At 41.3% G+C, this 25,076-nt stretch overlaps 1 protein-coding gene across 1 annotated transcript in view; it reads left to right on the top strand.

The window, feature by feature from the left end:
* Positions 1-25,076, top strand: part of LOC143021347 (uncharacterized) — a 172,313-nt gene that overhangs the window by 39,016 nt on the left and 108,221 nt on the right. Inside the window, exons 13-19 of the mRNA XM_076178775.1 lie at positions 9,275-9,442; positions 9,894-10,129; positions 15,248-15,375; positions 17,654-17,789; positions 18,414-18,535; positions 20,161-20,291; positions 21,707-21,955. Of these exons, the coding sequence (XP_076034890.1) occupies positions 9,275-9,442; positions 9,894-10,129; positions 15,248-15,375; positions 17,654-17,789; positions 18,414-18,535; positions 20,161-20,291; positions 21,707-21,955 (1,170 nt within the window). The remainder of the gene's footprint in view (positions 1-9,274; positions 9,443-9,893; positions 10,130-15,247; positions 15,376-17,653; positions 17,790-18,413; positions 18,536-20,160; positions 20,292-21,706; positions 21,956-25,076) is intronic.

Here is a 25,076-nt window from a genome sequence, read left to right as displayed (position 1 = left end):
ACAACCCCCCCCCCCCCGACTGATAAGACTAGAGGAGAGAGTTGATAAGGTGATCGAGGACTTGGAGCGTAAGTTAGGTAACGTAGACTCCATTTTCCAAAGAATTGAAAGGTTGGAACAACTAGAGAAGGCTAACAGAAACTTAACTGAAGAAATAGAGGACCTAAAAAGACAGTTAGGAAATGTAAAGGAGGAGAATGAGAAATTGAAGAAGAATAGTAATGAAAACAGAGAGAAAATAGCTACAGAAGCTAAAAATTGGAGAATAACTCAAGAAGGGAATAAGGTTTCATTCACTGACATAGTCAAACAGCAATTGAAAGAACATAATGAAGACTCAGTTATTAAAGTGATGAGACAGAAGGAGAATATAGTAAGAGAATTAGCTGACAAAAAGAAATGTATAATTATATTAGGAATGGAAGAGAAACATAACCCAGATAGAACCGCAAGAATCAAGGAGGAAAATGAAAGAGTAAGCAGTTTATTAAAATTAGTCCAGGAAGATGAACCAGAAATTATAAAGGAAATTGAGGAAAAATTCAGACTCGGAAAATATAGTACAGATAAGACCAGACCAATTAAGATTAAATTCAGGTCACAAACAACAGCAGAGAAAATTCTATCCAAGACAGGGAAACTAGCAACAAATGATCAATATAAAAAGGTATGGATAAAAAGAGAAATGAATAAGGAGGAAAGAGAGGCAGAAAAGCAGAAAAGAATTGAAGCTAAGGCAAAAAACGAGGAAAGAACGGAGTCAGAGAAAGAGAGATTCTATTGGAGAGTAGTGAACATGAAAATAAAGCAGTTCGACATACTAAAGAAAAACATAAGGGAAACAGAGAATACAATGGAAGTGGCAGAAAACTAAGAGTGTCTTACACAAATATAGATGGATTGATAACAGGATTGAATGAACTGAATGATTATTTGAAAGAAAAAGAACCGGACATAATGGGAATTGTAGAAACAAAATTAAAAGGCCCACTACCACCCAACAGTGTAGGACATGATACATACAATTATTGGATTAGAAACAGAGAGAAAAAAACAAGGGGGTGGAGTTATGTTCCTGACTAAGAAGGATATAAACGTGAAAGGTGTCATATATGGAAAGAATACAGTAGAGATGATTATGATAGAGGTGGAAGACCGAGATAAAAAAGAGCAGAAAATTTGTGATCAATTATGTGCCTCCGAAAACAGCCTCATGGGAGGAGAGTGAACATAAAAGTATGTTAGAGGACACAAAGATAGCATTAACTAAAATAATGGAAGACGGAGGAAGAATAGTTATGATGGGCGACTTTAATTGCAAAGAAATCTGCTGGGAAGAAATGACAGTAAAGAGTGGTGATGACTCATGGGGAAATGCTCTACTTGAGATGATTACTGACCATTCAATGACACAATGGATACAAGAGAACACTAGGTATAGAAATGAAGAAGAACCATCGAGGCTAGACTTAATAATTACATCTGAACCTAGAATAGTGGACAAGATTGAATATAAAACACCAATAGGTAAAAGTGACCACATATTGATTGAACTGGAACTTAATGAAGAAAAATATATGAAAAGAAATGAACAATATAGAAAAGGAAGAATGATGTATGAAAAAACAAACTTTGATAAAATAAGAGAATTCTTCCAACAAGAAAACTGGGAAGAAATATACAAAGAAGAAACAACAGTGGAAGAGAAATGGAATATTTTGACAAAAATTTACAAAAAAGGAGTGGAAAAGTATGTCCCAAGACAAAAACAAGAAAAAGAATATGTAAAATGCTGTACAACAAAAGTTGTAGGGAGTTAAAGGACAAAAGAGACAAAGCCTGGAACAGATGGAAAAAAGACAGAAGACCTGAAAAATGGAAAATATATACTGGTCATAGAAATGAATATGTACAAAAGTGCAGAGAGGAAAAAAGAAAATATGAAAAAGATGTTATAGAAAAGTGTAAAGATCAACCAAAACTATTCTACAGATTTGTAAACAATAAACTGAAAAACAAACAAGACTTAGAGAAATTAAGACAAGGAGGAGTTGAATACACTGAGGAAATGGAAATGGCAGAAATTATGAACAAACATTTTAAATCAGTGTTTACAAGGGAAAATATACAACCTGAAGAGATTGAGTGGAAGGAAAAAGTCCCCCCTATGGAAGAAATAGAAGTAACAAAGAATGAAATATTGACACACTTGGGTAATTTTGATGTCAGAAAATCGCATGGGCCAGATGAAATAGCAAACTGGATTCTGAAAGAATGCAGGAATGAACTGGCAGACAAAATACATAGCATAATAAGCAGTTCCTTAAAAGAAGGAAAAGTTCCAGAAGATTGGAAAAAAGCAAATATAGTACCTATATATAAAGGAGGAAATAAAGAAGAACCTACCAACTATAGACCAGTCTCTCTAACAAGTACAATAGCAAAACTATGTGAAAGAATTATCAAAAGTAGATGGGTAAAATACTTGGAAAAAAAAACGTACTAAATCCAAGGCAATTTGGATTCAGACAAGGACGATCATGCGTCACCAATTTAATATGTTTCTATTCAAGGCTAATAGATATAATACAAGAAAGAGATGGATGGGCTGATTGTGCATTTCTAGACCTAAAAAAAGCTTTTGACAAAGTACCACATAAGAAGTTGCTTAAGAAATTAGAATATGAAGGAGGAATACAAGGTAAATTGCTAAATTGGATGGAAGACTTTTTGCAAGAAAGAAAAATGAGAGTAGTGATAAGAGATCAGCACTCAAAATGGAATGAAGTAATAAGCGGTGTCCCGCAGGGAACAGTTCTGGCCCCAATAATGTTTGCTATATATATTAATGATATGGATGAAGGAATTGAAAGCTATATGAGCTTCTTTGCAGGTGATGCAAAATTACTGAAAAGAGTGAAAACTGAAGAAGATTGTGAATCACTACAGAGAGATCTAAATAAAGTACAAGAATGGAGTAGGAAGTGGGAGATGGAGTTCAATACAAAAAAGTGTAGTATAATGGAATTTGGAAAAAGCAAAAACAGAATAACAGGATCATATAATTTGGGAGAAGAAGGAATAAAAAAAGTAGAAAATGAGAAGGACCTGGGAGTCATTGTTATGAATAATATGTCACCTGAGAAACATATAAATAAGATTTTTGGAGAAACTTATAATTTAATAAGAACAATCAAAGTGGCATTTACATACCTGGATGAAGAAATGGTGAGGAAAATCCTAATCACCCTGATAAGACCAAGATTGGAATATGCAGCAACGATATGGTCACCAAGTACAAAAAAATGTATAAAAAAACTTGAAAGAATACAAAGAGCAATTACAAAACTGGCACCAACACTCTCAAAACTATCATATGAAGAGAGACTACAAAAACTTAAACTACAGACACTAGAGCAAAGAAGAGAGAGAGGAGATTTGATAGCTATTTACAGAATCATGAAAGGCATAGAAATTACTGATAGAGAGAATCTGATAAAATGGGATGACAGAAATACAAGAGGACACGGAAAGAAAATAAAAAAAGACAGCTATAGAAGAGATTTTAAAAAGAACAGCTTTCCTCACAGAGCAATAGACAGTTGGAACAAGTTAGATGAGAAAGTGGTGTGTGCAAAAACAATACATGAATTTAAAAATAGTTTAGATAAAATGAGATATGAAGACGGGACCCCACGAGCATAGCTCCCCTTCCGTAAAATACAACTAGGTAAATACAACTAGGTAAATACACACACACACACACACACACACACACACACACACACACACACACACACACACACACATATATATATATATATATATATATATATATATTTTTTTTTTCAACCACAATTTTTAATTCCATGCCATCGCAGTCGAGACTGACGAGGAGTTCGAAGGAAGAATATATTGGAAATTGAAACATGGTCAATCCGAGGACTCGAACTCAGCTCGGACGCGACAAAGTGTCAGTGACTTAGCCCATTGCGCAATGGGCTAAGTCACTACACACACACACACACACACACACACACACACACACTTTCAACGAACGGACGGCTTGACGACTGCTCTGAAGAAAAGGGCATATTGATGAGACCAACGCAAAGAGAAGTGCCTTTTTGTATTTGCAGGGGGGGGGAATTGCTCGTGAGGTAGTGGGAAAGTAAGGAAAGAGGAGAGGGGGAGGGATTACTGGGGAAATGGAAGATAATGAGGATGTGGAGGACTTGGCCCAGGCAGACGGGCGGAAGGTCAACATGAAACGACCACCGGATGACGAAATGGCAAATAAAAATGTAAAGATTAGAAGTATAGAGAGGAGAAATACAGTAGAAAGTGACGAGAATATGTTCCAGGGATTTAAAGAGGGTGGGGGGGACACAACCCCCCCCAGACTGATAAGACTAGAGGAGAGAGTTGATAAGGTGATCGAGGACTTGGAACGTAAGTTAGGTAATGTAGGCTCCATTCTCCAAAGAATTGAAAGATTGGAACAACTAGAGAAGACTAACAGAAACTTAACTGAAGAAGTAGAGGACCTAAAAAGACAGTTAGGAAATGTAAAGGAGGAGAATGAGAAATTGAAGAAGAATAGTAATGAAAACAGTGAGAAAATAGCTACAGAAGCTAAAAATTGGAGAATAACTCAAGAAGGGAATAAGGTTTCATTCACTGACATAGTCAAACAGCAATTGAAAGAACATAATGAAGACTCAGTTATTAAAGTGATGAGACAGAAGGAGAATATAGTAAGAGAATTAGCTGACAAAAAGAAATGTATAATTATATTAGGAATGGAAGAGAAACATAACCCAGATAGAACCGCAAGAATCAAGGAGGAAAATGAAAGGGTAAGCAGTTTATTAAAATTAGTCCAGGAAGATGAACCAGAAATTATAAAGGAAATTGAGGAAAAATTCAGACTCGGAAAATATAGTACAGATAAGACCAGACCAATTAAGATTAAATTCAGGTCACAAACAACGGCAGAGAAAATTCTATCCAAGACAGGGAAACTAGCAACAAATGATCAATATAAAAAGGTATGGATAAAAAGAGAAATGAATAAGGAGGAAAGAGAGGCAGAAAAGCAGAAAAGAATTGAAGCTAAGGCAAAAAACGAGGAAAGAACGGAGTCAGAGAAAGAGAGATTCTATTGGAGAGTAGTGAACATGAAAATAAAGCAGTTCGACATACTAAAGAAAAACATAAGGGAAACAGAGAACACAATGGAAGTGGCAGAAAACTAAGAGTGTCTTACACAAATATAGATGGATTGATAACAGGATTGAATGAACTGAATGATTATTTGAAAGAAAAAGAACCGGACATAATGGGAATTGTAGAAACAAAATTAAAAGGCCCACTACCACCCAACAGTGTAGGACATGATACATACAATTATTGGATTAGAAACAGAGAGAAAAAACAAGGGGGTGGAGTTATGTTCCTGACAAAGAAGGATATAAACGTGAAAGGTGTCATATATGGAAAGAATACAGTAGAGATGATTATGATAGAAGTGGAAGACCGAGATAAGAAGAGCAGAAAATTTGTGATCAACTATGTGCCTCCGAAAACAGCCTCATGGGAGGAGAATGAACATAAAAGTATGTTAGAGGACACAAAGATAGCATTAACTAAAATAATGGAAGACGGAGGAAGAATAGTTATGATGGGCGACTTTAATTGCAAAGAAATCTGCTGGGAAGAAATGACAGTAAAGAGTGGTGATGACTCATGGGGAAATGCTCTACTTGAGATGATTACTGACCATTCAATGACACAATGGATACAAGAGAACACTAGGTATAGAAATGAAGAAGAACCATCGAGGCTAGACTTAATAATTACATCTGAACCTAGAATAGTGGACAAGATTGAATATAAAACACCAATAGGTAAAAGTGACCACATATTGATTGAACTGGAACTTAATGAAGAAAAATATATGAAAAGAAATGAACAATATAGAAAAGGAAGAATGATGTATGAAAAAACAAACTTTGATAAAATAAGAGAATTCTTCAAACAAGAAAACTGGGAAGAAATATACAAAGAAGAAACATCAGTGGAAGAGAAATGGAATATTTTGACAAAAATTTACAAAGAAGGAGTGGAAAAGTATGTCCCAAGACAAAAACAAGAAAAAGAATATGTAAAATGCTGGTACAACAAAAGTTGTAGGGAGTTAAAAGACAAAAGAGACAAAGCCTGGACCGGATGGAAAAAAGACAGAAGACCTGAAAAATGGAAAATATATACTGGTTATAGAAATGAATATGTACAAAAGTGCAGAGAGGAAAAAAGAAAATATGAAAAAGATGTTATAGAAAAGTGTAAAGATCAACCAAAACTATTCTACAGATTTGTAAACAATAAACTGAAAAACAAACAAGACTTGGAGAAATTAAGACAAGGGGGAGTTGAATACACTGAGGAAATGGAAATGGCAGAAATTATGAACAAACATTTTAAATCAGTGTTTACAAGGGAAAATATACAACCTGAAGAGATTGAGTGGAAGGAAAAAGTCCCCCCTATGGAAGAAATAGAAGTAACGAAGAATGAAATATTGACACACTTGGGTAATTTTGATGTCAGAAAATCGCATGGGCCAGATGAAATAGCAAACTGGATTCTGAAAGAATGTAGGAATGAACTGGCAGACAAAATACATAGCATAATAAGCAGTTCCTTAAAAGAAGGAAAAGTTCCAGAAGATTGGAAAAAAGCAAATATAGTACCTATATATAAAGGAGGAAATAAAGAAGAACCTACCAACTATAGACCAGTCTCTCTAACAAGTACAATAGCAAAAATATGTGAAAGAATTATCAAAAGTAGATGGGTAAAATACTTGGAAAAAAAACAACGTACTAAATCCAAGGCAATTTGGATTCAGACAAGGACGATCATGCGTCACCAATTTAATATGTTTCTATTCAAGGCTAATAGATATAATACAAGAAAGAGATGGATGGGCTGATTGTGCATTTCTAGACCTAAAAAAAGCTTTTGACAAAGTACCACATAAGAAGTTGCTTAAGAAATTAGAATATGAAGGAGGAATACAAGGTAAATTGCTAAATTGGATGGAAGACTTTTTGCAAGAAAGAAAAATGCGAGTAGTGATAAGAGATCAGCACTCAAAATGGAATGAAGTAATAAGCGGTGTCCCGCAGGGAACAGTTCTGGCCCCAATAATGTTTGCTATATATATTAATGATATGGATGAAGGAATTGAAAGCTATATGAGCTTCTTTGCAGATGATGCAAAATTACTGAAAAGAGTGAAAACTGAAGAAGATTGTGAATCACTACAGAGAGATCTAAATAAAGTACAAGAATGGAGTAGGAAGTGGGAGATGGAGTTCAATACAAAAAAGTGTAGTATAATGGAATTTGGAAAAAGCAAAAACAGAATAACAGGATCATATAATTTAGGAGAAGAAGGAATAAAAAGAGTAGAAAATGAGAGGGACCTGGGAGTCATTGTTATGAATAATATGTCACCTGAGAAACATATAAATAAGATTTTTGGAGAAACTTATAATTTAATAAGAACAATCAAAGTGGCATTTACATACCTGGATGAAGAAATGGTGAGGAAAATCCTAGTCACCCTGATAAGACCAAGATTGGAATATGCAGCAACGATATGGTCACCAAGTACAAAAAAATGTATAAAAAAACTTGAAAGAATACAAAGAGCAATTACTAAACTGGCACCAACACTCTCAAAACTATCATATGAAGAGAGACTACAAAAACTTAAACTACAGACACTAGAGCAAAGAAGAGAGAGAGGAGATTTGATAGCTATTTACAGAATCATGAAAGGCATAGAAATTACTGATAGAGAGAATCTGATAAAATGGGATGACAGAAATACAAGAGGACACGGAAAGAAAATAAAAAAAGACAACTATAGAAGAGATTTGAAAAAGAACAGCTTTCCTCACAGAGCAATAGACAGTTGGAACAAGTTAGATGAGAAAGTGGTGTGTGCAAAAACAATACATGAATTTAAAAATAGTTTAGATAAAATGAGATATGAAGACGGGACCCCACGAGCATAGCTCCCCTTCCCGTAAAATACAACTAGGTAAATACAACTAGGTAAATACACACACACACACACACACACATTATATATATATATATGTATATATATATATATATATATATATATATATATATATATAACACGTAAAAACCACTGTTGGAGTAAAAATATACTGGAAACGGAGAATCTATATAATTTGATTGCAAACTGCAATCCTTTTCAGTAGAGGATTGCAGTTTGCAATCGAAATACATAGATTCTCCGTTTCCAGTCTTTTCTACTCCAACAGTGGTTTCTACGTTATTGACAAATGTGTGATTACATTTTTCACCTGTAATATATATATATATATATATTATGTATATATATATATATATATATATATATATTTATATATATATATATCATATATATATATAAACAAATTACCTCGACACCGAACACTTTATTCTATGTATACTGACTCTAGTGTTACCCAGACAAGAAACCAAAATATTTTCCTTAAGTCACCTGTTGGCCAATCCAGTGACGACTGTTTCCGATCGCCTGGAAAACGTGGGTCTCCTGTAAGAGAGACCACTGGGTGCAATGGATTGATTGATTGATAATTTTCTTTTATTATTATTATTATTATTATTATCATTATTATTATCATTATTATTATTATTATTATTATTATTATTATTATTATTATTATTATTATTATTATTATTATTATTATCATTATCACAAGCGCCGGCTTCGCCATGGGCGCTTGGCCTGCGGCGCTGCTCGCTTCGTGAGCGGGCGCTTCGCGCCATGCCCTTCAGGGGACTAGGCCCTTAGGGCGAGCTTGCTTCGCGAGCGACCAATCAATCGTTTTCGTTACCGTGACGTCAGCGTTCTCGGCCAATCAGTCGTCTCTGTTGCCGTGACGTCACCACTCTCGGCCAATCACTTGTTCCCGTTGCCGTGATGTCATCACTCTCTCAGCCAATCAGGTTCTCGTGGACTGTTACCAAATCACCGTCACCGGCTAGATTATTTGGCCAAAAACAGACATGTTAATTTTTTATATATATATTAATATCTCCATTCATCTACTGATAGATTGATTGACTGATGGATTGATTAGTTGACGGATTGATGTATTGATTAATTGATTGAATGATTGGTTGATTGATTTGTTTATCTATTTACCTTTTTGTGGGCCTGCAGGAGAAAGTGGCCAATGGAGAACTGGACGACTGGTTGTGCTCCCGCGCCTCTTGGCCTGAGCTGGAGGACGAGGTGTGGCTCGACTTGGAGGAGAAGGTTTGCTCCAGCGATGCCGCCGTTCCCGTCTTGAGTTCCTGCCTTGAGGCTGCTTTCCAGGAGAGTGGCAAGGTAGGTCCAAACAAGGAAGCGTGAAGTTCTAGACAAACGGATTTGACCGACGATATATCAGAACTATGCAAATAATATCTTCGAAGTTATATTTAATTTTCTAGTATATTTCTATTTGCAATATATTTTTTTCACAATGAAAGTAATATTTTGTGAAGAAATTGCGTTACCGGAACAAGGAAAGATATATTTCTTTTGTTCTTAAAAATTGTTGGTTAGATTCATGTGTCCGCGAAAGTATATCTGTTTTCCAGAGTTCGTCGACGACTAATTTGTAATGTTGTAGGTTGATATATGGCGTTGTGATCACTCAGAATCTAAATGTACAAAGTCTGGTCAAACGGGTACAAGATCACGGAGATAAATAGTTTAGGGGCAAGCGGAATGGAAGGGGAAAATGCCACTCGGTAGAGAAAGGGCTAATTATGGTCTCTTTTGTTTCCTTTACCAGCCTCCCCCCACGTCCAACTTCCTGAAGGCAATCTACAGTGTCATCAGGAACCTGAACGAGTCCTTGCCGAAGTATGAAAACATCTACGAAATGGTCCTGAAGGACAACCTTGAAGAAGACAACTTCCGACTGAGTGGGTCAACGGAGGAGCAGCATCCGCTTCAAGAAATCGAGACAGAGATCCTTCGAAGTCTCGAAGGTGGAAAGGATTTGCTTCAGGAGATCATCAGGAACGTGTAAGGAAGGATTTCCATTTGGTTTCTGTCACACAAACACACAAGATTTGCATAAAAATGTGTAACTCTCCCCCCCCCCTCCACACACTCTCCATCCAACTTCCCCTACAAAATATTGTATAACGGTTCGCACCCACAATGCCATCCACCCTCCACGCGTTCGACGGACGGTAGCTCACAGATGGGTCACCATGAATACAGCTGTTGTCCCGTATATTACAATTCGGTAAACACACACACACACACACGCATACACACACACACACATACACACACACGCGCGCGCGCGCGCACATGCACATACATACGGTCTAGAATCTTCTCAGCAATGGAGAGTAGTGAGATGCCTAAGTAGTTGCCGCAGACTGCTCGCGTGCCTTTGTTCTTGTACAAGGCGACGATAGAGGCGACTCGGAATTCTGATGGCATGACCTCTTCTTCCCATATGCTGGTCAGGACTGAATGAAATACCTTAAATACCTCTCCACTCAAGGCCTTGTATAGCTCGGCTGGCATTCCATCATTGCCGGCTGCCTGGTCGACTAAGCATGGGAGGCTAAGGAGCTGACTAAAGTGATTTTTCCACCTGCTGTTGTTACCTTGTTTGTCCTTGATGAAGGTGGCGTTGTCTGCAGATAACAAAGGGGTGGTGCTAGATTTTGTGGGACCACAGTCTTCAAAGCGCTGAAAAACTGCTTTGCTTTGTTGGTGTCGGCATAGTGCTGTACTTCCTCTGCCTTTTTGTCCCACCACTGGTCCTTCATCAGCCTGATCTCGCGCTGAGCAGTGGCTTGGAGTGACTTGAATCTGTCCTTCTTTGGTGCGGACTTGGGGTCGTTTTGCCACTCCACAAAAGCCTTGTTCTTCTTGTTCAGCAGGTCTTCGATGGCCTTGTTGTTCTCATCAAACCAGTCTTGGTGGTTACGCTTCTTGGGGCCTAGCACTGACTTTGCTGTCTCCGTCATCACATCTCTGAACTGGTTCCATGTCTCTGTTTGGCTTCCAGTAAGTGGTCCTTTGGCAGGCAGCTTGTGGCCTGAAACATTTCAAGGCAAGATGGCTCGTGGATGCGACTTGTGTTGAATGGTGCGCGAATAGTCTTGGCGCGCTTTTGATGTTGGGGCGCGATGCGCAGCTGAAGTGTCGCTCTGACCAAGCGGTGGTCTGTCCAGCACTCGGCTCCTCTCATGGCTCTGGTGACCAGTACATCCTGGGTGTCCCTCTGACGTACGATAACGTAATCTATGAGATGCCACTGTTGGGATCTTGGGTGCATCTATGTCTCTTATATTTGCTTACCAATTTGAATACAGTGTTTGTGATTGTAAGCTCAAACTCTGCATATTTGGTAAGCAGCAGTGGGCAGTTGTTGTTCATTTACCCACGCCGTGCTTGCCGAGCACTTTTTCCCACCTGGCGTAGTCTTGGCCAACGCAGGCGTTAAAGTCCCCCAGCAGTATCAGCTTATCGTTGGCAGGCACTGAGTGCAAGACGGCGCTCAAATTGGAGTAGAACTACTTAATGGTCTCCTCTGTGCTGGTCAGTGTAGGGGCGTACGCGCTGATAATAGTGGTGTGCTGGTTTTGGCTGAGAGGCAAGTGGATCTTCATGAACCTCTCGCTAATGCCCACAGGCATATCTGGCATTCTCTTCAGCACTCTGTTCTTGATGGCTAGCCCAACGCGGTGTATCCTGTCTTCGTTCTGGGTTCTTCTTTTCCAGAAGGTGTAGCCGCCGACAGGTTCAGTGAGAGATCCTTCTTCCGATAAACGTGTTTAGCTCAGGGCTGTGATATCAATGTTGTAGCGCACCAATTCTTTGGCTACTCATGCTGTCCTTCTCTCTAGTCTTTGCGTGTTGTTCCTGTCCAGAAGTGTTCTAACGTTCCATGTTCCTAGCAGGAGTTTCTTTGTCTTTGTTTTACTTTGACTTCGACCGCTAGAATGGATGAACCTGCCAGTCGCGGCTTGCTGACCGGATGCTTGTAAGGCAGGTAATATTGACTAGGGTGAGCAGTGCTGTCCTAGAGAGGACTGCTTAGTCGCCCAGGATGCTGCCGGACGTCTCTGCTGCCCCGGGTACAGAGATGAACGACCACTTGTCTGTGGGCCGTCTACGTGCAGGATCGTGACTACAACTGCCAGTGGTCACCTCCACCTGTTGCTTCGCCACTCCCCCATCGCTGCAGGACTTTAGGAGGACAGCTGGAGTTGGAAATGGGGTTGAGTGAACGGAGTTGGGGTAGATGAAGTAAGCACAAAGAAACCTGTACGTGAAGGAGATTAAAGTGAAAAAAGCTTGTGCACAGAGACAGCCTTACTCTCTCTGCATCGGAGGCCTGAGCCCAGTGGCACGAAGAGGCGTTACGCCTGGAAACCTCTTCAGCTTCATCGGAGGACCATGGTGCCCCTCGTGCTCCAATATGCCCTCAGCACTCCACAGTGCCTTGCTGCATCGCCTTCTCAGCCGTTGAACCTCCCTGTTGGTTTCCTCCACCTGATCCGCCGAGGCAGTCTTCACATATTGGGTGAGCAAAGCCACAACTCACCGAGGATCTATGACCCGACGGCTACCCTCACCTGGTTTAGCCGGCCTGTCGAAGTCTCTGCCCGGGGCGTGGCCGTTGCCGCATGCTGACAGCTACTGTGAGCCACAAATGAGAGCTGAGTGACATGTGGGGACCAAAGGCTGGCGAGCTCCTCTCAGAGGGCACGACAAGTCCCCCAAATCAGAGGTACTGCCCCTCCTTTAGCACCCCGGACATCCCTATATGGTTTATATATATATGTATATATAAATATATGTATATATATGTGTATATATATATATATATATATATATATATGTATATACCACTATGATCAATAAGTAATAAGAAAATGTCAGGAGAGACACTATTTTTATAAGCTTACAAAACTTTGTCTCCTTCAAAATAATTGCCTCTCGCATCTACACACTTCTGCATGCGTCTCTCCTAATCCTGGAAAACCTTCTCAAAGTCCTTTTTCAGTAGTCCCTTCAGGTAACTTTCCGATGCCTCTTTCAGCTCCTCTGTTGACTGGAATCTGGTTCCCCTGAGGCTGTCTTTCATACGTGGGAACAGGAAGAAGTCGCAAGGGGCTAGGTCAGGGCTGTAGGGTGGGTGTTGTACCACTTTCATTCCCCTGTCGGCCATCCAGGTGGTCACCAGCGTTGACTTGTGGTATGGGGCATTGTCCTGGTGGAACCACCACTGACCACTCCTCCACTGCTGAGGCCTCTTCTTCCTCATCTTCTCCCTGAACCTTTTCAGAACAGTAAGATAATATTCCTTATTGACGGTTTGACCCTGAGGAACCCATTCAACGTGAATGAGCCCCTGGGAGTCAAAGAAAGGAATGACCATGGCCTTCTCTTGCGACCTGCTCATCTTTGCCTTTTTGGGTCTGGGGGAGGTCGCGTGCTTCCACTGAGCACTCTGACGTTTGCTCTCAGGGTCGTAGGTGAACACCCAACTCTCGTCGCAAGTCACTACCTTATTCAGGAAACCTGAATCAGCCTCTATCATTTCGAGAATGTCAGTGCAACATTCCACACGAAACTGCCTCTGGTCGTCGGAGAGGATCTTTGGCACGAACTTGGCACAGACTTTGTGGAGCTTCAGATCTTCGGTCAGAACTGTCTCTACTGTGCCAATACTAATACCAACAGCTTCAGATATCATCCTCACAGATATTCGACGGTCTTGCATCACTAACCTTTGCACTTCCTCAATGTTTTCCTCCTTGCGTGCACTTTTTGGTGCTCCAGATCTGGGTTCATCCTCAACCTGTTCATTTCCTTCAGAAAATCTGTTAAACCACCGATAGAAACTTGCTTGGCTCATCTGTTTATCCCCATAGGCCTCCTTTAACATTCCATAAGCTTCTTGTTTGGTTTTCTTAAGCTTAACACAAAATTTGATGGCGTAACGTTGCTCCAAGTTTCCCTGCATCTGGACAAGTGTTCACAGATCGGCAAACCGAATCAGACTGGTCCCACCACATTCACCGCTGCACTCAGACCTACAAAAATAGAAAGTTGCCAGTTAGTCATTTTATAGAATATATGTATGTGTACTTCACCATGAAGTAGTATTTTGATCAAATCATATTTAATGTCTCGCCTGATATTTTCTCATTACTTATTGAACATACCGTATATATATATATATATATATATATATATATATATATATATATATGTATATATATATTCATATATATATATGTATCTATTTGTATATATATATATGTATATATATATATATTTATATAATATATATATATGCATATATGCAGAAATAACCACTGGGAAATAAGAAGCTTAGTCCGAACGTTTTCGTCGGACCATAATATCAATTTAAGTTTAGGATTATTTAAACTTGATGATTTTGTTATTGATAAAATTGTAAGAACTTCTCCAAGTGCTACTAAGCGGGGGTGACGTAACGTCATGGACCAAACGTCCGTATATGTAAACATCGGCTCTACCTGATTGTGAAGCATCTTGTGTGTACTTCCCATGTTCCTAGCTTGTCTTTTACTTTATGTATATATATCCACCTTTGTCTCTGTAACTGTGTATTCCTTGATAATGTCTTAAATAGACGAAAACGTTCGGACTAAGCTTCTCATTTCCCAGTGTTTTTTTCTGCATATTATTTTCACGTGTGCCTTGTGAATTACTGCAATATATATACATATATATATATATATATATATATATATATATATATATATATGTATGTATACATATGTACATACACACACACACATATGTGTTCACCTCACTACCCTTCCACTCATATATATATATATATATATATATATATATATATATATATATATATATATATATATATATACATGTGTGTGTGTGTGTGTGTGTGTGTGTGTGTGCGTGTGTGTGTGTGTGTGTGTGTATATTCATTTTGAAATATCTTACACAGAAAGCAATGTGGCTAGTTTAAATCAAAAGAATCCTCAAGAGTTGCGAAAAGTGTGCACTTATGTTACAAACCTATATCAAATATGAGAAGAGCGTTAGCGTTCTTGACAATGACTTTGACTTTAAAGTTGATCTCGAGTTGTGTCACAGGGTCCCGCTCCACGTCTACCTGCTGGATAACCTGGCCCGACATCCGGCCGTTTTGGGCGACGAATCTTCTTTCGTCAGCGACTTCCTCGGCAACATGAGTAACTCCGCCAAGGTCATGGAACTCGCAGGTGGGTGAACACAATATAATGTTACTGGCGTCATCATTAACACAAACACTAGCACAAACACATACATATCAACACGATCAATACTTTCCCCCACAGGTCGCGATCAACACGATCTATATGAGATGAATGCCCATGGTGAGCCACGGCTCACGTGCTTGTGGCACGGGAAAACTGTGTGTCACCTAGAATGGTGCAAAAAGAAAAGGAGGTCTGAGGCTGATCCCTCCAAGAAGGGAGATGAGAGCTAGTTGTACTTGAATATAAGTGCCGGAGAAACTGTACAGTCATTGGAAGTAGCCACTCAGTGTGATCAATGGTCCTCTCCACAGGAAGGCTGTCGCAGGGCATTTTTCGATGTAGTGACGCAGTGGAGGGAACGGGTGTCGTTTGCAGGACGAAGAGTGGCCATCTTCCATGAATATCTGTAGCCTAGACAAAGGCGGATGGTGCACATTTCGTTTCCTCTTGAGAAGGAACCCGGGAAGGTTGCCGGTTCACAGACCATCGCAAGTTGATACCATCTCGATCTAAGGGTGGCATCCATCAATCTCCTCACCTCATGCCTCGCGGCTTATGATAGTTCCGCTCTGTTTCAGAACAGGGAGACGGCCTACTGGGTTAATTTGATTTTCATCGCCTTTCTCGCTCGTCCTGGTGCGTAATTGCCCCGAACTCCGATATGGTTTTTTACCTAGTTGAGGACCGCTAGCTTCCCCTGTACTCGAAGTTGCTGAATGAGGTATATGGTTATCGTGAGGAGCCGGATGTTGTCCTTTGGCTCAGGTCTCTATACTTGATGTGTCGAAAAATACAGAGTCAGTGTGCACCATTACATTACGCTGATGGGTGCATGATATATATTGCAGGGCACTCTGGAAGGTGACCGTCTCCACTTACATAGAGCAGCGGGTGCTCATGATCTTCACTTCCAGTCATTGTCTTTGAACCACAATAACCGTTCTTACCGTATCCCTGGTGGGCTCAAGAAAACCATCTGTATATAAGACAACACTTCTCCGTTACTGTCCCCGCTGTCTCCCATAGTTACTGTGGCAGAATCCTTGCGCAGAGACATAATATGGACCTAAGTGAAAAATGGATCCCACGGGAGAGAGAGGGCGCTGAGGCCACAAGTTGTCATACAGCCGATCATTAGGGCGAACAAAGTCTTTGCGGAGAGAAGTCGAGGTTGTGAGTTAACGGTACGAGCAAAGATAGCCCTCTGGATGGTGGAGGTTTTACCTGCTTGAGCGACCGACCTGGGTGGCAAACCAAGCTAAGAGGATTGTGCCTTGAGAACAAAGGTGCTGAAGATCCATCTGCAGGTTGTCTACCTGTGTCCAGCAAGAGGCCTCAACTTGTACTTCATTTCCTCATTCAGGACATCGTCTTGTGTGTCAAATTAAGTTTTAGTAGAATGAAGAAGGGGTTCACTTCATCCGGCGTTACACCCACCTCCTCCAAGACCGCCTGTTTCTGGGAATGCCGTCATTTCCCCTGTTTCTGCTGCACCGAGAAAGAAAAAGTGTGAGTCTGTTCAGCGAACCATGCTGTTAGGCGGTTGTCTTTTTGTAAGGGTTCCTGGTGTCTTATTCGCTCAGGACAGCGAGACGTTGCAATCAACGCCGAAGAGAAATGGGCTTCCATGATGTCAGTATTACCCTCCGGAACCAGTTGGCATTCCTCGTTCTACAAGTTAGTGGAAGAGGCACCAAAAGTGTAAGTGTCACCTATGGTGGAGTACAGACAACGGCGATGAGGTCACTTAGGGAGAAGCGTCCTTAGCAACGTGCCTGACCAGCAGTGCAGGGTGCTTCCTCACTCATTAAGCATAGTTCCCACCCATATCTAGGAAATAACGGGTGGATCACAGTGGATGTTATATACCATGGTTTTCTCGTTGGAGAGGTGAAGACAAGTGATGAGGATCTCCATTTCGAAGGTGAGTTTTGGATTGTTCGCCTGATTCTCTGATCTTGTATGGTCTGACGAAAAAACTTTACAAGCACTGAGAGGTCCTGCTAGGGACAGCATAGGTGGACCTCACGCGTTTGAGCTCCATCCGCAGCTATAGGCCTCTAAGGGATGAACCGAAAAGGGTCGCAACCTAGGGATGGAGTGGAAACGGGGGCAAAGTAGGGAACTCGACTTCTGTAAGGGGTGGCGCACTGTGCTAGGGGGGGGGGATTCCACTCCGTTAACAACACCAACAATCTGACCTGACACGACCCAAGTACTACCTGATCTGACCTGACCAATTCACCTATTATGTTTGCAGACATGACCAGCGGTGCCCTCGACGCTTTGATCCACATCCTCAGTCTGGTGGTCAACAGAACCTACGAGAGCCTAGGTCACATCATCAGGGACACCAAGGTCTGGAAGTTCCTGACTAGAATCCTTAATGATGACGCGTAAGTTTTATTTATCTTTGTCTTCTTTTTCCATCAAATTTTCAACCACTTCCTTCATCACTTTGTCCTGATTGGCGGAAACACCAAAGTTCCGCCTCCTTTGGTTAGCACTATGCCCTGATTGGAGATGAACCAGATATAACGAAAACGTGGGTATCAATAATTTTCATATTTTGTTTTTTACTTAAGTATTAGCAATATGTACTGTGGGTTGTCGATATCCATAAATGAGAAAAGTGGCGGAACTTAGAAAGGGGTGCCTAGATCTTAGGAAGAAGTGAGTAGAGCTTAGGTACCAAATTATTGCGAAGTGATTGTAATCACGTGGAAACAAATATTCTTCTTTGGACCAACGGTGGGAATCAGCATGTGGTGGTCATGCTGGGCGGATGTAGGGAAGGGCATCCTTGTCGTCCGTTTAGGAAAATTTTCACGTGGTGCAGCTTCGAGGATATCAGATCCTATATATTTCTCCATTCCTTTTTTATATGATTGCTCTTTTATTCATACTTTTGTCCGGTGACATAGAAACACTCTTACATAACACAGGCAGACCATTTTTTTCAGTAGAGATCTAGGTTAAAAAAGAAAAAGCCCATTAGCTTGAATTTTGTTTCGTTTCAGTTTGAAAGTTGCGGAGAGCTATGCTAAATACATGGAATCTCCTCTTGTGAGGCTACCCTCTCCTCTGCCCCAACTTTTGGGTCTTTTGGAGCCGGCAGCTATCTTTGTCTCCAGGATAAATGGTAAGTGAAAAATAACGAATAAAAAAAAAAAAAAAAATGGAGAATGGCTGACATTAGGCTCACCGCCTCCTGAGATCGACTACCACTAGGGGTCATGGTCTTAAATGTGAGACAGGGAATTAGATTGACAGGGTAACCAATCGCTGTGATATCTTTCTCCACCTGTATATCAATTATAAATTGTTTTTTTTTTCTTTTAGTAATGTCATGTATTGTATCTAGAACTAGTGGTGCGTGCATAGACTATGAAAAAAAGGAAGGACAAGGTGAGGCAGCTGTCCTTCTACTGAAGGAGACTGGTTTCTTGCAGTCTCCTTCATTCTTATGTTCTTATGTTATATCATGTATCCTAGTATTAACTGCCACATGGTCGGGTATTTGGCAACAAAACCGGCTCCCCGATTGGTCATCCGCCAGTAGGGAGGGCGTGTTGGACACCCAGGTGGAGGAAAAAGAAATCCATCAAAAGGGCAGATGAACTCTGAGTCAGTAGCCATCCAACCCCGTTATGGGCCACTAACCAACGTCTTTGCCGTGTGTGGTATCCCTGCATGGACTGGAGACGGGAGTCTTGGAAACTGAGTGATGTCCCAGTGCTGTAGTTGCGCTGAAGTGTCCCTCTGAGATTAGCAACACGACTCTTTGGTATTCAGTCTAGGACGGTGGCTCCTCTTGGCTCGAAGAGCCAAATCAGCTGGATTGCTTGACTTGAATCTTTGGGTCTTGAACGCCCTGAGCCAAACAACTACCGCCTGGGACGACACCTCACGGTTCGCGACTGTCTAGTGGTTGCGTGACCCTCAGGACTATTGGGTTGATATGTATACCCAAATCCTTGTCTCCCCTCGTTGGACTCGATGGTGGGTTGCTGGAGGAGGCCATGGGAAGGCGACTCATAGGCATGTGTACTATTGTCAGTACTTTTAACTGGTACACTATTTGGACAGTGGCTCGTAACGATAGTATATGTGGCAACAGTGTGTTTGTTTACATGGTTGTGAAAAAGTATAAATGGGTCGGAGTAGTCACCATTATAATGACCAGTTTACCATTTTTGGAATTTCCACCATAGGCCAAAAACTAGTATTACTTGGATACCTGTTGGTGTTATAGTGTTGAAATGAGCACCATTAGATTTGCCCATTTTGTTATTCTAATACCTCAGTCGTCGTGTATTCTAACTACTGCCTGGCGTTCTCAGTCTTAGGTGAATTAACTCTTTTGCTTTATCTTAAAACTAGTCCCTTATCCTAGCTGTTACCTGATATCTTATTTGGTTGAGGAAAACTGTATCCTCAACGAATAGGTTAAGGAAAAATCTTCACAGTCTAACTGAGGGACTCGTGCGCAAATCGGCACTTGATACACTTTCGATCATAATCAAACAACTCCTTCACTATGAAGGAAGTTCTAAACAGATAAGTGATATCGCCTGGTGGAAGCCAGACTTAAAGGTTAAGTGCTACCTGGCACGGAAGCAGTATCGAGATAAATTTCGCTTACGATGTTGAGTTGTGACGTCGCTGACTAGAATCACCCCGGTGATACCCAAAATAAAAGGCAAGTATTTTATAATGGTCTCTCCTATACATCATTTGATAACTCTGTCTCTGCCCCTCCGGTAGATACGTACAACTTGACGCAGCTGCTGCAAGAGAAAGCTCCCTTAACGTGGTCTCTTGGCACAAAGGTCCTCGCCCTGATGCCCCGCCTCGCCGCCCTGCCGCTGGCCTGGTTCTTTGGAGGACTCCAGAAGGTACCATACCCTGTAACGGAATTCTCTGACCTGTGACTCATGTGAAAAAAGTAACAGTAAAAGATGGCCAGGAGGGGTTAGGTTGAATTAGATTGGGTTACGCTTAATTAACTTAAACTGAGGTTAAAGTTAGATTAAACTTAAATCAAGATTGGTTTAGGTTAAGGTAAAATTAGATTAAAATATAAAGTCGCTGTTGCATTACTCGTTCTCTTTTACTTTGAGTAATAATAAGCACAGAAAAAGTGATCAAAACAGTTCACAGAATCCGGGGATAACTCATGTACAAATACAAAATAATATATGTATATATATATATATATATATATATATATATATATATATATATATATATAATCAAGACGCCGACACTCGCGCCTCATGACGCCGACGCAGGCGTCATCGTACCGAGGTGGTCTGGCAGCAGTTCCTCGATAGGAGCCCCTCCCGAGGAGGAGACTCCCATTCCGATCACTGCCCTCTGTCGTGATTATGATGACGATTTGCACAACCTATTCTGTTCACTGTGGTGGGACCCGTCATACATTTTGCCATGACTAAAGTCAGGCAGTTTTATTTTTTTGTGGAGGAGGACCCCGCACTGAACTGGGTCTAGGACAGTCGAGGTTCCCATCAACTCGGGATCTGTTAGTCACTTGAATAGAATCGTCCGGCATTAGTAACAACTTAATGTGTATAGATTTTATTCTTACTAACGTCTTACTCGAATATCTCCATGTTGAAGGCGTTACTTGGGTGTCTACTAGGCTCTTAGACACTTATTGTGAGAGAATCGTAAGAATAGTGAGAACCTTCTTGAAGGCTTTGCCACAGGTACTATATATTGGGTCAAAATAATCTTGTTATTTTTTCTCGTTTCATCTATACAGCGGCGTCTGACACCTTTCCCATACCCTGACCGTTAATAGTGCTAAGCAATTGCATTTTTTGAATGAAAATTTCCAGATCCCATGATAAGAATGTTTTAGCATATTGCACGCTCGTCTGTCTTCCAACTTCATGGTCATCGTATTATGGTAGTTTGTGTGTGTGTGTGGGGGGGGGGGTCCCAACTTCTAGGTGTGAATTCGAGTAAAACTATAAATATACTGCTTGAATTTTTTTTAGTTTCCTATGTACGTCAGGGTGGTTGACCATTTAGCCATTGGAGGAACAATTTTCACTAAGATTATCTAAAGTTCAAAACAAAATGCCTTTCAGGTTCAAACTAAGAAAATACTGGAGATAAATATTCAGATAGGGACAGGGAGAATCCGAGAATTATTCCTGAAGTGCTCTTCCAGTTAACTCCATAGAGTCCAGGGTTATCCCCCTGAGGTGAATAAAGTATTCTGACGACAGACAGAATAAACACGAAAGTCTAACAAGTTTCTCAAATGACTGGACACCCGCAGCCCGGAATGGACATGCTGGCCCACCCGGACGCCTGGCCCAAGGACCCCTGCGGGGAGCACGCCTTTACCTTCTTTGTCAACAACACTGACGTCACAACACTTCCGGCCCCGTGGGCAGAGACTCACCGGGAATTCGTGGCTGAGGTGGAGGCATTGGAGGACGCCATCTGCAGTGACTACATCGGAATGATGGAAGAACTAATGAAATTCGAAGAGGTCGTACTCCTACAGGAGCGACTTAGCGAGCTGGTGAGTCGTTTGCAGTTTTTCTTTTAAATTTAAATTCTATTTTGTATTCTTAATTATGTTTGCCTAATCGAAGTTGGGTATAACCCCATCACTGTTGAAGGTGTATCACGGGAATGATTGAAATAATCCGGCGGTAGCCAGGACGAGAGGATTTGAGAAACAAAACAAGAACAACAACAACAAATGTCATGCGTATCCCTCTGTAAACGTACCATACTTTTTTCCCCTCTGTATTCCATTGAGTTACCGATGAGATCCGACAACTCCTTTTCATGCTTAGGTAGACGCTTTCACATGACTACACTAGAGCACCCATGTGAGAAGGGACCTTACTGGGTTCGGAGGTGAGGTGTGTGGCGTGTCCTCAAATGATATTATGTAATATACATTTCTACTGTAGACTGAGTCAAGTAAAAGTGTCATGAAAAATAGACATTTGGGGGTGGACAGAAAGAGAAACATGAAAAGGTTATTGTGCCTTCGACATTTTATGGGGCAGACACTTGGAATGTGCTTGAGATGAACCGTATAAGAGTTATGGTGGGGACTGCAAAGATGGATAAAATGAGAGATGAGGTGAGGCGGGGAGTTGGTGTGAAAAGGGAGCTGGCAGACAATGTTGATCAAAGAATACTGGGATGGTTTGGATACATGGAAAATATGGGTGAAGAAAATTTAGCAAAAAAGTATGGAAAGCAGAGGTGAATGGAGTAAATTGAGGGGAAGACCGAAAATGAGATGGATGGATGAGGCAAAAGAAACCTTGGGTACAAGGGAAATGTCTGTTGAGCAGGGAAAGGAGTAGGCAAGAGATAGTTGTGAGTAGAAAATAGTTGGGAAAGGATGATAAATTGACACACCTTGAGGGGATTTTTCTTTGTTTACTCTTATTACTCGTGAATGGACAGAGAAGAAGGGTCAGCTTGTAATGAAGCAGTCGGGTAAACCAGCTTCAGCAGTCGGGGCAGGGTTTGCCTCTCATCTACAGGAAGCTAAGATAAAAGGGAAAATAAATGGGTGTGGGATGAGTGGGGGTTGTAGCGTTGCTACTGCTGTAAGAAGAGAAAGAGGTTTGGTGAGTTCGTCAGAACTCATTTAACATGCGGCCAGGAGCCGATATACATACAGCGTGGGTAGTCACCCGTGGTGTGTAATTACATAATTACACTGGGTTACGTTAGGTCGCGTCAAACAGGGTCGCACTGTCATAGGCGCGTCGGATCTAGTCTTATGGGCGACAACGTGTGCTCCACGCCACGTGGTTGTTGCTGTTTGTACAGGGTGAATGTACCTTAATTGGTTACCTCACTTATAAGTGGGACGAGGCATTTTGATATGTAGATAGATATTATCCTCTGTGGTATGGAGGGGGTGGGAGAAATTTCTGCCACCGTGATTGGTATAATATTAGTCGTAAACGGGGACAAAATGGAACGGAGTGATAAGACTAGGGATCCTGTTCTCTGTACGTTTATCGTGCGAGAAGTCAAATAATACGAAAGTGTGGGAGCAGAATTCCAACCAGAACTCTAAAATGCTGATCATTACATGTGCGTGATTGTGGTACGGATGAGAGTAAAATGGAAGGTGTTGGCAGCATGCCTGTGAGAAGGAAGCGCATGGTGGCAGCTTGCGTTAGGTGAAACAGTTGAAAGAAAGGGTGATTTTGAGTTTGGGAGTACGGTGAGGAGAGTTTCAGGAGTGATGAGGGGGCAAAGAAGAGAAGGAGTAGCTCTGCTGGTAAGTGATGATATTGGAAAAAGCATGGTGGAGTAGAAGAAAGTGTCTTCAAAGTTAATGTGGGTGAAGGTGCTCATACTGCCTCCCATCACATGCAAGCCTCCACCAACGAAGCGTTTGATGCTCATGCCTGTTCCCTGCAGATCTTGCAATCATGACGAGGTCACACAGAGTCTGGCTTCCGCCTATGCATCGGTGTTCGCAACAGCCAGGGTCAAGTACTGCCTTCAGTTGCCTGATGACGTCACAGAGATGCACAGGCATGGCTGGAGGGTAAGGCGAACCTAAGCAATTACACTGCTAATTACGGCGTCGATCATTTTTTTTTTTTTTTCGTAAATCTGGTAAACTTTTGGAAATGGGCGAATTTGCCGCAAGACACCATATCGTATTTCTCGTCTGACAGGTCAGCATATACTCACTGCTGTCGCTGTTATATTCCGGGTACTGAAACGCACAGTCCATTGGCTTCTGGGAGCACTTTGTGAAATACTCCCGGACTGGTTCTCCAGGGGCTTATACAAAGTCGAGCAATTTCTCCCAACTTACCGCTTGGTCGTACTCACGGAGCACGAGCGTGCCCATGGTGACTAGTGCTGCTGCAGGTGATAAGGAATCCACCTTACACGGGAGTGTCTGGCGTCCAGTGCCTTCTGGACGGCGGACATGGACCAGACAAACGTAGCAGATGGCCTTTTGTCCTTTGCCTCGTTGAGGCGCTAGTGAGGGTCTTATCATTTTTCGTCTTTGTTTAGCCTAACAAAGACGTTATCGATATACCTGGAATTTCTCTTCTGGCAAGATTTTTTCCCTTATTATCTCCATAAGAAGTTAGCGAAGAGGACTCTGAGAGGCAATGGGGTACTCTCTCAGAGTCTTTGTAAACTTTCAACCTTCTTTATTGGCAACTTGAACTATAACAACGCTGACTGGAATAACGACACACACAGAAGCGCAGTGAACTGACAACTCCACTCTCTTACTTTATTTCACCGGCTGAGGTTCCTGTGTCTGGATGTTCCCACATTCTTTGTCCGTGGCGTTCAGCGAAAACTCGACCTTGCGTTCTTTAACAGCCATGCAAACTCTCAACCTCCTTCATTAGCAATCTCAGCTATAGCCACGACAAATGGATTAATGGCATGCACAGCAGCGCAGTGAGTCGACAACTGCACTCTCTTATTATATTTCACAGACTGAAGTTCCAAGGTCTGGACTTTCCTACATTCTTTGCCCGTAGAGTACAAGGGAAAGCCTGACCTGATGTTTTCTAACAGCCGTGCCTTCAATCTCAACTCGGCTATCTCATTCGAGCCCCAACCCTCTCTGAACTCCTACTCCTAATCTTTCCTATCTCCATCTTACCTATCATTATCTCCAC

Source organism: Oratosquilla oratoria, chromosome 42 (genome assembly GCF_046742065.1).
Source record: "Oratosquilla oratoria isolate Oo_2021 chromosome 42, ASM4674206v1, whole genome shotgun sequence".
In the NCBI taxonomy this organism is placed as follows: domain Eukaryota; kingdom Metazoa; phylum Arthropoda; class Malacostraca; order Stomatopoda; family Squillidae; genus Oratosquilla; species Oratosquilla oratoria.
This window is presented reverse-complemented; position numbering and strand designations above follow the sequence as displayed.